Genomic DNA, 14,110 nt, shown 5'->3' with positions numbered 1-14,110 from the left:
AAGAAAGAGGGGTAGTGATTTCAAAGGTAGTGTGAACCCTATCCTCTTATGGTCTGGAGTGCTGGTGATCGGAGCTTAAGGGACTGCTCACCTGCAACCAGTGCTGAAGCAGGAGTTGTCACACTAGGCTCTTGCTTTGCTTGACAGAACCTGAAATAATCACTCTTCGAGTGAGCTCTTTTTACTCGCTTTTGATGGAGGAGAGTGATTCTCTAGGGGCAAGTTGCTCCTCTTATTCCCGACAGAACAGTTAAGAATGTGCGAAGTTTCACCTTCATCGAGGCCATGGAGTCAAATGTAGGATCCCAACCAGAATCTTTCCACTGCATCAAAGAATAAAACCATCATATCATGCTCACAATTGTTCAATAAGCTCCAGAGGCACTGGTCAGAGGATGAGAACTGACAAACACTGCAAGAGGGAGACCAGTTTCTAAAGGGCCAGGGCATTCCTCCTGTGTCATAATGAAAATGATGAATAAAGGAGCAATGCTTTTTATCAGTTGGCCTGTTGACTCATCAGACCAAATCCTAAAGTAATGTTCAGGGGGGTGAGATCTGTCACTCTCTTCTGAAGGAGAAAAGTACATGCTGAAAGTCCCAAACAGCATTTGCTTGAGGCTTCCTTTTCTATTACTTCTACTTCTTTCTAAAAAGAAGTTTCTGAAGAAGAGAAAGTAAGGAAAGAAGGAGCTGGACAAGAAGGAAGAAGACAAAGCAAACTCACTTTCTCTAAATCTCTTCCTTACTACCGAGAGTAGTTTAAATATTAAAACTAATCAGGAATCGATGCCCTTATTCTGAGTTTGATGATACGAGTACAAGGGAATTCCCAATAAAACAACATACACAGGTACTGTACTGGTCCTTTGCTTTAATCATAAAATATTGAGTAATCATCTTGATTTGTACTAGTAAAGACTTTGAAAAGGCATCCCAGGAGGCCAAAGCTTAACACTCAGGTGGACACATATGTAAACACCTGAGGAAATAGAGGTGCTTTTGAATGACTGAATGACTTTAAGCACAAGTCCTTTGAGTCACTAAGTACACACACTCTTCCACTCAGAAGGATGAGCTAAAGTTCTAACTGAACACAGGCAAAAAGTATTACTTTGGCAGAGAGAACTCATAAACTGATCTTTGTTACTCTTGTTGCATATATAAGTTAACCTGTTAAGATTGAGCAAAAAACCCAAGGGAGTTAATCAAGATTAGGTTGATTTTTCCCACTAATCCTACAGTCTTGTTTAGATCTGAGAATGTTTACTACCTTCTTTTCAGGACCATATTGGAAACTGCATTAATAACTTAACTGGATATATCTGATAATATACGATCTAGGCATTAGAGGAAATCCAAAACTCTAGTTAGCTCATTATTTACTAATTCAACTTTGTGCTGGATTGCAAATTTAAGATAATATAAATAACCCCTGAAAAGTCCTATTGCCTCACCACTGGAGAAAATCTCTTGAGGACACCAGCATGTTTTACCAGTGGCAACTGCACTTCTCTTCTAGTCATCCACAAAGGGGCAAAAGTACACAGGGCATTCAATATAGATTTCTGACCCACTTCCAACAAACATAGACAGACAAAACTTGGAACAGTTATTAGTCTTTCTCTTCATAGGCACCACACAAGGTTATGGATTTCTCCCATCGTTTTATGTTTCTGGAGACCTTGTTTGTAAAAGTCAGTGGGTTGAGCCTCAAACCATGACTCCACCTTGGAAATCAGGGTTTCAATCTGTGGAAAATGTGTTCCTTTAAAAATGACTTCATGGTTGGAAAGAAGTGAATGTCAGATGGTGCTAGGGCTGGAGAATAAGGGGGGTATGGAAGAATTTCATAGAATCAAGAGTGCGATATGCGAGTTGTGGACTGAAACATTGTCTTGCAGGAGTCAGACTCCTCTGGTCAGCATGCGCACCTTTTGAGTTTGATGGATTCTCACAATTTATGCAGTAATGATGCATAGTAGGTCCCAGTAATTAGGGTATCCTTGGCCTGGAAATCCGTCATCACTACTCTGTGCTGGTCCAAAAAGACGGTAAGCATGACCTCCTGCAGCTTCCTGGTTTTGTTGATACATGTCCAAAAGAGCCTTTGAACAATCCACTCATTCCTGCTCCTGAAAAGCCTGGGAATCAAACATGCACTCACCTTATGTATGCGCCAATGATTCTGAATGATTTTTTCCAGACCCTACACTTATCTTCACCATTTGGGCTAACTGCCAAACAGTTATACGGCGGTCTTCCAAATTGGCAGCCTCTACTTGATAGATGGTCTCTCATTAATGGCAGAACAGGCGAGGTTTCAACGTATGTTCAGCCACACTTGAGCTGGCGATGAGAGCGTTTTACAATATCATATGATGGGGGCTGCATATCGATAAATTTGTTTCATATCATCGAAGGTCTGTTTCAACATGCGAACTTTCAAATATAGAAAGCTCATCACTGCTCGGTACTCGACTGTGTCCATGGTCACACCTTACTTCAATCTAACACCTGTGAAAAAGGAAGCAATGCAAGTTCAGTGCTGCAAATTATCATGTGACCTATACACTAATGTACCAATACACAGGTGCAATTTCAGTCAGATATAATAATCTTATGTGGGTCAGGGGAAATTTTTAATGAACGTCCTCCGTAGGCATTCTCTGAAAAGAGTAGGAATTAGCCTAGAGAGTACTCATAGATGAAGATGAAGGGAAGAGAAGGGAATAAGACTTAAAATGAGAGGACTTACAACTTGGTTTCTCTGGTGCTTTAAATTTTTTCCAAATGCTTTTGAACATCTCAAGTTTCAAGATAAGTTGGGAAAGGTTAACTACATCAAAGGAAGCTTAGGTTGTTGAAATATTGAGAAATTCTTGTATTGGTAGGAATCATGAATCTTATACCACATTTCAGACAAGTGGCTTGTCAAATGCAAAACCTGAGGAGGCAGGAGGCTTTGTAGTTAAGGACTCCAAAAGAATCAGATGTGCAGGAAGACACAGAGGAAAATGCAAGAAATCTCTGTAGCAATGGCAGAAGAAGGATCTTGAAACACTAAATGGGGAAGAAAGGGAATAGGATCAAAAGATTTCTATATTCAAAGGAGATAGAAGAGGAAAGCCAGATGATGCAAATTCACACACGTCTTGGCGCATGAGGCATGTTAGCACCAGTCAGTAGAAGGCATAATACAAACTAAAGTATGTTGGAAACCGTAGATGGAATGGAATGAACAGGAAAAGTGCACAGCTTGGATGATGAATAAAGAATTGATGAAAAAGGTCTGGAACAGAAAAGGTTACCAGGCCAACTGCCACGGCAGAATAAGGAAGGTGCAATTATAAAAGCAGGGATAATGAAAAGATTCATGCAAGAATGGCCAGTACCCAAGGAAGATATCATGAAATGAACACTGTCTTCCTTGAGATACATTTAGAAACAGAGGAGCCATAATATTCCACAAAAGAGGAGCTATCATATCTCCCGTAAGAGAGGGATCTACAATGACATAAAAATCAAAGTCAGCAGACCTATAGTCTAACCTTGGACAGAATAGACAGTGGGAGTAACAATAAGCTCTAGTTTTCTGCCACACACTCAATTTTTGTGGTGGTTGTAGAGAATAATAATACTGAAGGAATTCAGATAAATCACATTCATTTTCCTTACAATAAATTTGAACAATTCAAATTATTGCCAAGAAGGACCTCCTTGAACCTCAAGGGAAAGAGGGAGGACACAAGACGGATGAGGAGAAAGATATTCACGAGGGTAAGATGATGAGGATGAGATGACAGACTAATCCTGAGTCATAAGAAAGTAATAGAAGCTGATTTAGATAAAATGTTATTTTCATTAGTAAAATAAATTTTTGAATATACTTACCCGATGATCATGTAGCTGTCAACTCTGTTGCCCGACAGAAATCTACGGTCGGGATACGCCAGCGATCGCTATACAGGTGGGGGTGTACACAACAGCGCCATCTGTGAGCAGGTACTCAAGTACTTCTTGTCAACAAGAACTCAATTTTCTCCTCGGTCCACTGGTTCTCTATGGGGAGGAAGGGCGGGTCCTTAAATTCATGATCATCGGGTAAGTATATTCAAAAATTTATTTTACTAATGAAAATAACATTTTTCAATATTAATCTTACCCGATGATCATGTAGCTGATTCACACCCAGGGTGGTGGGTGGAGACCAGCATACATGTTAACAAAGAAGCTAAGTATCCCGTATTTCATTTTATTAGTTATTCAAAAATAACATAAAATAAATAAGTACCTGGTAAGGAAGACGACTTGAACCATTATTCTGCCTTTATTAAGTACGTCTTCCTTACTGAGCGTAGCGGTCCTCTTAGGATGCTGAACGACTCTTAGGTGCTGAAGTATAAAGGGCTGCAACCCATACTAAAGGACCTCATCACAACCTCTAACCTCGGCGCTTCTCAAGAAAGAATTGACCACCCGCCAAATCAACAAGGATGCGGAAGGCTTCTTAGCCGACCGTACAACCCATAAAAAGTATTCAAGAGAAAGGTTAAAAAGGTTATGGGATTATGGGAATGTAGTGGCTGAGCCCTCACCTACTACTGCACTCGCTGCTACGAATGGTCCCAGGGTGTAGCAGTTCTCGTAAAGAGACTGGACATCTTTGAGATAGAATGATGTGAACACTGACTTGCTTCTCCAATAGGTTGCATCCATAACACTCTGCAGAGAACGGTTCTGTTTGAAGGCCACTGAAGTAGCCACAGCTCTCACTTCATGTGTCCTTACCTTCAGCAAAGCAAGGTCTTCTTCCTTCAGATGAGAATGTGCTTCCCTAATCAGAAGCCTGATGTAGTAAGAAACTGAGTTCTTGGACATTGGAAGAGAAGGCTTCTTGATAGCACACCATAAGGCTTCTGATTGTCCTCGTAAAGGTTTTGACCTTTTTAGATAGTACCTAAGAGCTCTGACTGGGCAAAGTACTCTCTCCAGTTCGTTCCCCACCAAGTTGGACAGGCTTGGGATCTCGAACGACTTAGGCCAAGGACGTGAAGGAAGCTCGTTTTTAGCAAAAAACCGAGCTGCAAGGAACATGTAGCCGTTTCAGATGTGAAAACTATGTTCCTGCTGAAGGCGTGGATCTCACTTACTCTTTTAGCTGTTGCCAAGCACACGAGGAAAAGAGTTTTTAATGTGAGGTCCTTAAAAGAGGCTGATTGGAGAGGTTCAAATCTTGATGACATAAGGAACCTTAGGACCACGTCTAGATTCCAGCCTGGAGTGGACAACCGACGTTCCTTTGAGGTCTCAAAAGACCTAAGGAGGTCCTGTAGATCTTTGTTGGTGGAAAGATCCAAGCCTCTGTGGCGGAAAACCGCTGCCAACATACTTCTGTAACCCTTGATCGTAGGAGCTGAAAGGGATCTTACGTTCCTTAGATGTAACAGGAAGTCAGCAATCTGGGTTACAGTGGTACTGGTTGAGGAAACTGCATTGGCCTTGCACCAGCTTCGAAAGACTTCCCATTTAGACTGATAGACTCTGAGAGTGGATGTCCTCCTTGCTCTGGCAATCGCTCTGGCTGCCTCCTTCAAAAAGCCTCTAGCTCTTGAGAGTCTTTCGATAGTCTGAAGGCAGTCAGACGAAGAGCGTGGAGGTTTGGGTGTACCTTCTTTAAGTGAGGTTGACGTAGAAGGTCCACTCTTAGAGGAAGAGTCCTGGGAATGTCGACCAGCCATTGCAGTACCTCTGTGAACCATTCTCTCGCGGGCCAGAGGGGAGCAACCAACGTCAGCCGTGTCCCTTTGTGAGAGGCGAACTTCTGAAGTACCCTGTTGACAATCTTGAACGGCGGGAATGCATACAGGTCGAGATGGGACCAATCCAGCAGAAAAGCATCCACGTGAACTGCTGCTGGGTCTGGAATCGGAGAACAATACAACGGGAGCCTCTAGGTCATCGAGGTAGCGAACAGATCTATGGTTGGCTGACCCCACAGGGCCCAAAGTCTGCTGCAAACATTCTTGTGAAGGGTCCACTCTGTGGGGATGACCTGACCCTTCCGGCTGAGGCGATCTGCCATGACATTCATATCGCCCTGAATGAACCTCGTTACCAGCGTGAGATTTTGATCTTTTGACCAGATGAGGTGGTCCCTTGCGATCTAGAACAACTTCCTCGAATGAGTCCCTCCCTGCTTGGAGATGTAAGCCAAGGCTGTGGTGTTGTCGGAGTCCACCTCCACCACCTTGTTTAGGTGGAGCGACTTGAAGTTTATCAAGGCCAGATGAACCGCCAACAACTCCTTGCAATTGATGTGAAGTGTCCTTTGCTCCTGATTCCATGTTCCCGAGCATTCCTGTCCGTCCAATGTCGCACCCCAGCCCGTGTCTGATGCGTCCGAGAAGAGACGGCGGTCGGGGTTCTGAACAGCCAAAGGTAGACCTTCCTTGAGAAGAAAGCTGTTCTTCCACCACGTTAGAGTAGACCTCATCTCTTCGGAAACAGGAACTGAGACCGTCTCTAGCGTCATGTCCTTTATCCAGTGAGCAGCTAGATGAAACTGAAGGGGGCGGAGGTGGAGTCTCCCTAACTCGATGAACAGGGCCAGCGATGAAAGTGTCCCTGTTAGACTCATCCACTGCCTGACTGAGCATCGGTTCCTTCTCAGCATGCTCTGGATGCATTCTAGGGCTTGGTTGATCCTTGGGGCCGACGGAAAAGCCCGAAAAACTCGACTCTGAATCTCCATACCCAGGTAGACAATGGTCTGGGATGGGACGAGCTGGGACTTCTCTAAATTGACCAGGAGGCCCAGTTCCTTGGTCAGATCCATAGTCCATCTGAGATTCTCCAGACAGCGACGACTTGTGGGAGCTCTTAAAAGCCAGTCGTCTGACGGAGCCGGACACAAGATCATGGTACTGCTGCACAGTCTGTGAACTGTCAACCATGGGGAAGCGAGGAAGTACAGCGACAGCCCGAAACTGTCTAGACTGTCTGGGTAGTACAGACAACTCCTTATCGGGTTGCTGAGGTTGCCGCACTGCGTCACAACAAGTCACCTCTGCTGGTTGTTGAACGTCTTCCCAGTGACACACTGACTACGTAAAAAAAAAAAAAAAAAAAAATCCTCTATCAAGGACTAAGCTTGGACTGCATGTCTTGCAACAAAGCTCAAGGTCTAAGGGAGCAGGTGTGGCAACAGACGGGGTTAGCGACTGAAGCGGAACCATTTACCCTCCCTGGAAGCATGTTATGCTTAAATAAAAGTCCATAGGAGGCTAAGCAGCTTAAGGCTCCTCTCCAAATGACAGAGTCCTCAAGGGAATATCAGAAGGAGGGAGAACAGCACTTTCTCATCTACAGGAACCATATCCGAGAAAAGCTAAGTTCTCTCAGTGAGGGTTTCACTGGTGCAAAAGCAGCAGACCAGAAGGCAACGTTATGAAACTGCTTGACAGTCTGTGAACTGTCAAAAACTGAACTGTCAACCACAACAGGAGCGTGAGGACATACAGCACTGGTGTATAAGTAGCAGACCAGAAGGCAACGTCATGTAACTGCATGACAGTTTGTGAGTTGGCAACAACCAAAGATGTGTGGGGAAGCCTCAACTCCTGCCTGACTAGTTTGCTGCTGGCGAGTGGCGGTAACCACAGTGTGTTGCGGAGGCTGACACACCGTGTCAAAACACGGCAGATTGTGGTAGCTCCCGCACGGCAACGGAGTGCTCTGTGTGTGGGAGTCATCATACATCTGGCAGGGTTGACTGTGCATGGGTGGAGGAGCTCTCACAACAAGAGTGTGAGAGCATGAAGCCATGCCGGGCGCACAACCGTGGGAGGTGTAGGCCCACGGGTGCATCGTCAACCTTCTCCGCAGTCGGAGTGTGGGAGCTGGCAACAACAAAAGCAGAGTGCTGGTGCGTGGGAGGGGCTGCGGTGGGTTGAGGAGCATGTGGTATGGTATGCAGAGCATGCTGTAAGGTATGCAGAGCATGCTGTAAGGTATGCAGAGCATGCTGTAAGGAATGCAGAGCATGCTGTAAGGTATGCAGAGCATGCGGTATGGTATGCAGAGCATGAGGTAAGGCATGCGGCTCATGCTGCATGGTATGCGGCTCATGCTGCATGGTATGCGGCTCATGCTGCATGGTATGCGGAGCATGCTGTAAGGTCTGCAGAGCATGCTGCATGGGCTGAGGAGAAAGCCGCATAGTGCTGGAACCCGGCAACTCCTGATGCGGCAGCTCACGCATGTTAGCAGATGGTGCAGCAAGAACATGCGTCTGGCAGTGAGGACTGCGCATCGGTGGAGGAGCTCTCACAGGTGTGGTGTGGGAGCAGGCAGCCGCAGTATCTGCTGAGCGCACAACCTCGGCGGGTTGTAGGTAAACAGGCTGCATTGTCAACCTTCCAGCATGATACTCCTGCATGAAAGAGTAAGCTGAGACTGTATAGTCTGCAGCATGGACCACTAGGGTCTATGAAAGACAACAACAAACGGAGCTACTGTCCGTTGTGACTGAGGGTCTAAAACAGCTGGTGCGGCAACAGACGGAGTTACTGCCTGTTGCGGTACCACCTAGCCTCTCTTAGGAGGTGTGCAGTTGTCGTACTGCAGCGAGTCCGAACTGACCCAGTGGCTACACCTAGGCCGTTGGACTTGCGCGGAAGGGACCGACTTGCACTTAAAAGCTGCAAGATTTGGTCCAAGGTTTCTGCGAGAAACCTCTTCCGCAGACGAGGAATAAATGGGCTCTCTCGTCTTTGTGTGGGTGGGGTGATCACGTCGGCAACGTGTGTAGATACACCCGAAACCACAGAGGGAAACGTCTGTTCGTCGATCAAGGCCTGAGGAACCCATAAGTCCTTCGACATTACTTCTCCCCTGGGCTTGGGAGCTTGTAAGAGGTATCGGACTAGGTGAACAACTGGCACGAACAGACGAACCCTCGAACGCAACACTGTAACACTTTGCGCATATCACTTTATCACTTTTGATTTTCTGTTTGCACTTATTTCACTGAACTCGAAACTTTAAGTGGTTTGTACCTGAAACACGCAATCCTATCCTTCATTAAAAGGTAGTAATTGCGAAAACAGTATTACAATGTAACAGAAAAACATAATGAAAGATAAAGAATTCAGTGGCTGGAAAAGAGACTAAACACTAGATCAAATAAATTACGTTTAAAATCTCTCACCGCATAAAGCCTGGGAACAAGAATAAAACTCTAGAAACGTTTTACCTTCTTCCCCTCTATCGACTAGGAAGAGCAAAAAAAAAAAACGAGTACAACGTTACCCGCTTGAACGAAACGTTTATCCTCCTCTCTCTCCCTCCGTCTCTATCTCTCTCTCTCTCTCTCTCTTGACTTAGAACCCGAGAGATGAGCCCAATTATATATATCGTTAAAACATATTATTTGTTAAAGGAAAAAAACTGAAAGGTTTCCCAAATAAAAAGTTCCTTTATTAGAATTAAAACCATTTAAGCTAAGAAAGAATGAACGAAACGCTAGAATCGGTTTACTCTTACTGCAACGTGAAACCGTGAATACTCTCTCTCTATCGTAACGATAGAGCGCAAGTTGAACGTTCTGAACGTGAACAACTGCGGAGACTAAACAAAACGTTAGTTCAACTTTGAAAACAGTACGAGACTTATCAAAGAAATTCTTTCAAAAACATAAAATTAAAATAGCATAAATTCTTAACAGGAAAAACGATATGACGAGCTCAATGTAAATTAACTTCGGTTCCAAGTAAGGACTGCCTACTATTAGGAAAGGTCGCATATTTTTTTTTTTTTTTTTTTTTTTTTAAGGAAAGTTAATCGAAGAGGCCTATAAATGGCGGAGAGATATAAAATAAAAAGTGAAAGAGAGTCTATACTCTCTTCGACACCAACACTTCCGTCTAAGGGAAGGGTCGGCCATTTAAAAGTGAAAGAGAGTCCATACTCTCTTCGTCACCATAATTAATTCAAATTAATTCCAAAAGCTTGCTAAGCTAAAGATAAAGCTTCCTGAATAGCGAAGGCTAAACTCTAGAGCAAATACATCACCAAATCGTGAACAATAACTCCAGAATCAACAGCGTATCCAAGTAGGTCTAGCCGGAGGCACGACAGAGGAAAAATTGAGTTCTTGTTGACAAGAAGTACTTGAGTACCTGCTCACAGATGGCGCTGTTGTGTACACCCCCACCTGTATAGCGATCGCTGGCGTATCCCGACCGTAGATTTCTGTCGGGCAACAGAGTTGACAGCTACATGATCATCGGGTAAGATTAATATTGAAAAATAATATTTGTTACACTTCATCTTTCTCTCTCCTAAGCCTACATTCCACATAAGGGGCCTATCAATATTAGAAAGATGATAACATTCTTTGTACAGGTCACCTACCACGCGAAATCTAATTTTGATAAATCAGAGAATATACCTTGAAAATATTAAGGCAAGACAACATTAAAAAATATTAAAATGACGACACTTGGACGATCTGAACACTTGAATTCTAGCATTCAGTAAAACTTGCTTCCGATGGCAGTACAAATAAGTCAAGTTAACAATAAATCAATTCAGCAGGCTTGGAGTAATAAATAAAAATGTTACAGTAAAAATAATTTATTCATGGAAAAAAATATGAATTCAATTTACATCAGTTTCATGGCAGCACTGGAATGTTACTTATTGCACAATTACATAGTAAATGGCTATAATTAAAATGGTTTTCTTAACATTCTTTTAATGGCTTTACTTTCCTTTTATAGTATTTGGCCAATTCTAACATTAATTCAATTCTGTACAATACCTATAATATACATTGATTCTTTAGATTTACTTGACCTCTTGCTTGTAAGTATAGTACTTAATGCGACCTTTATCTTTCCCATAAACTTTTGTATTAGGTATTCTTGATTATCTAAAATTGAAGATACTAAACAGCTTATGGTAATTAGTATGTAATGACAAAATACATTCTAAAATTACACTTACCATGTAGATAATTAACATAAATGCTTATAAACAATGTCTTAGATAATGAAGCAATAAATATTGACATGTACCTGAAACTGTAGATATGTAATTAGCCATTAAGTATTTAAAATACTATACTGTATTTGAATAAAAGATCATCTATTCCACTTTAATACAAAAAGTGGTTTATTATTTTCTAAAGATGAAGTGTAAAATGTAGAAGCCCATCAAATTTGCAGTATTGCATAATAATATATTTTATAGTCCATTTCTTTTAGCGAGGCATATTTGCACCGACTCGCAGTGGTGCCCTTTTAGGTCGGAAAAGTTTCCTGATCACTGATTGTTTGGACAAAATAATTCTAACTAATCAGCAATCAGGAAACTTTTCCGAGCTAAAAGGGCACCGCTGCAAGTCGGTGCAAATCTGCCTCGCTAAAAGAAATGGACTATATATTCCTGAACAAATACACAAGTACATAATGAATGTACTTTCCAGTTATCACAAAATTTTTAATCTTATAAATGAATTTATAAACAACCTATAATGAGAGCCAGCCGTATTTCTTGCAAAATCATTACACTTGCTCGCTTTCCACTTTTGGGTTGGCTTTATAAAGAAGCACAGATATTGTGTATATTGTGCTGTATACGTAATAAAAGATTTCACACTGAAAAAAATACGACTTATACAAAGATCAAATTATTTGATTTTCCTCTGCTTCCCATAAAGAAAAAAAACACTAACCTTAAATATATGACAAAAATGTAAAGTATCCTTCAATGACTATGAGAGGCAACTAGCAACTTATTCAATTTACTTGCTTAAGATAGTGTTTGCCCTATAAACTCAATTTTATTTTGAATTTGCTCAATAGTGAATCTGGAATGCAATAACTATTACAAATGCAAATATAACCCAAATTTCTCACAAAACACCACATTTGACAAAATGACAGGGACATTCACACATCATTCCAAAAAGACAGCAGCTGCCATTTCTTCCCATTATTACCAAATGTTTCAACGTTTTCATTTTTAACTTTACACCTTCTATAACAACAAACCTTCATGCTGAAAAGAAATCAGTATTGTATATTTCCTGTAGCAGCACATTTTTAGCTAAAAACAAAAAATATTCCTTTGAAGTTGGATTTATTAAACCCAAGTTCCTAACAAAATTGACTAAATGCTGTAACCTGATAACTCGCCTTTATAACCATGTACTTAACAGCACCAAGGTGTTGAATCTCCAAATCAATGGTGTGTTTAGACTAAAATATACTGTAATTGATAACAATAGCATTTCCATTTACTGTACAGTACAAGTAAAGGACTCAAACACACTATGTGAAAGTGAAAACTCTCTAGAACCAAAATCAAGTGCATATCTAAATTCCTACCTAAATTCCCCAAAACAAAAGTGCTCTTTATAATCATGAATACCTGTGCTAATTCCCAAAGATCGGGAAGTTTGTATGCTACAATCCTAAAACATTAGATTATAAGTGCACATATAGATTACATGATTACATATATTTCCATAATTAAAAAAGCAGAAAACTATGCTATGAAAGTTGTCCCAGTTAATTACTGTACTGTATATCTTTCTTTATATTTAAATATATCGGAATATCCCAAATTTAGATAGATAGATCTGAAATGATTTGTTCAAATAACTTATAAACTAAAAGTTTAATATCATGAATGTGGAAGATAGTTTCATGTAGTTAATAATATAACACGACTGTGCGGATCAAGTAACTCTATGCAATGTTTACCAAAATTTGACAGATATTTATCCGGTAACATTCAACATTGAGAACTACATTTTACACAATCAATGAGAATTACTCTACACTTTATATAATAATTGGACTAACATTTCCTTAAATTTCTTTTTTCAGTAACTCAACTGAATTAATTTGAGATGCTAGAATTTATTTTAAAATTATGACAGAGATAAAACATCCAGATATTGAATATAATACTGTATATATTCCAAAACACAAAAAAACAAAACTCTTTATAATGCTTCCTGTAATGACAGCTAATAACCTACAAGTGATTTCAGATCTTAAACTCTGCACAAAAACATGTACACAATAGAACAAATAATATTGAGCTTTGGTGATTTATCTGCTACTGTAATTTATTTCAAAATGTTGAAGGTAAAGTGATGAGCATAACCCTTCTATTTTTTCCATTATCACTTCTTAAAAACAGCAGATATCCTTGGGTACTTAGGCCACTACATAAACGGACAAACTGTGTGGTTTAATCTCCAGAATCATTGAACAGATTATTCTCTTTAACCTTAAACTCTGGTAAGTCAAATGACAGCCTAAGTTATATTACAAAGCCTTACCAAAGGTTTACGTATTGCCTTTTTTAGTATAATACAATAGCGATCTTTCAAGTACTGTACTTGTTGATGCATATTAATCCCCCTTTCCTGATATCATAAACACAGGCTACTCTTTTGATGAAAGTAATCAGGGTTTAGGCAACTGCTTTGTGAGCATGAACTTGCTTTATGAAATTGTAAAGCAACTCATGAAACATAGCAGGATTATCAAGGTAAGCCGGGTGACTACCCTGAGGAATCATCACTGCCTGGGATGTAGGTATTTTCAGCAAATCATCTCGGGAAGAAATACCAAGGTTATGATCCTTTTCTCCATAGATGATAAGAGTAGGGATCTGAAAAATACACAGAAATAATGATGATTACAGCATGTGATACAGGAGACAAAAACATTACCTCAGATCTGTTATTTATCCCACAAAGGTTTCAAGTACTCATAAACTTTGCTGTATTAATTAAACTAATAAAATGAGTATTGAATACTGTATCGATAAAAAAAAATGCTACAGTATGTAATTATTTGATGAAACATGAATGAAATAATTCAGAGCAAATGGGGAATATATATTTCACCTGTGAAACATTAAAATCAAGACTTTAAATTATAAATATCAAAGTTCTTAAAAATCTGCTTCATTTGATTAAAACTGAATAAAATATTCAAATTCTACTCAAATTCTAAAATACATGAACTAATCACTTTGCCAACACAATAAGGGAAATCACAGTAGACAAAATACTATTGTGCAT

At 40.7% G+C, this 14,110-nt stretch overlaps 1 protein-coding gene across 2 annotated transcripts in view; it reads right to left on the bottom strand.

Annotated features, from left to right (window-relative positions):
* Positions 1 to 10,622: 10,622 nt before the first annotated feature.
* LOC137630639 (putative protein-lysine deacylase ABHD14B) overlaps positions 10,623 to 14,110 on the bottom strand; it is a 62,586-nt gene continuing 59,098 nt past the window's right edge. For both annotated transcript variants that reach the window (XM_068362249.1, XM_068362248.1), the window contains exon 6: positions 10,623 to 13,695. In XM_068362249.1, coding sequence (XP_068218350.1) covers positions 13,495 to 13,695 — 201 coding nt within the window. In that variant the 3' untranslated portion in view covers positions 10,623 to 13,494. The remainder of the gene's footprint in view (positions 13,696 to 14,110) is intronic.

This window comes from Palaemon carinicauda, chromosome 38 (genome assembly GCF_036898095.1).
Source record: "Palaemon carinicauda isolate YSFRI2023 chromosome 38, ASM3689809v2, whole genome shotgun sequence".
NCBI classification, from domain to species: domain Eukaryota; kingdom Metazoa; phylum Arthropoda; class Malacostraca; order Decapoda; family Palaemonidae; genus Palaemon; species Palaemon carinicauda.
This window is presented reverse-complemented; position numbering and strand designations above follow the sequence as displayed.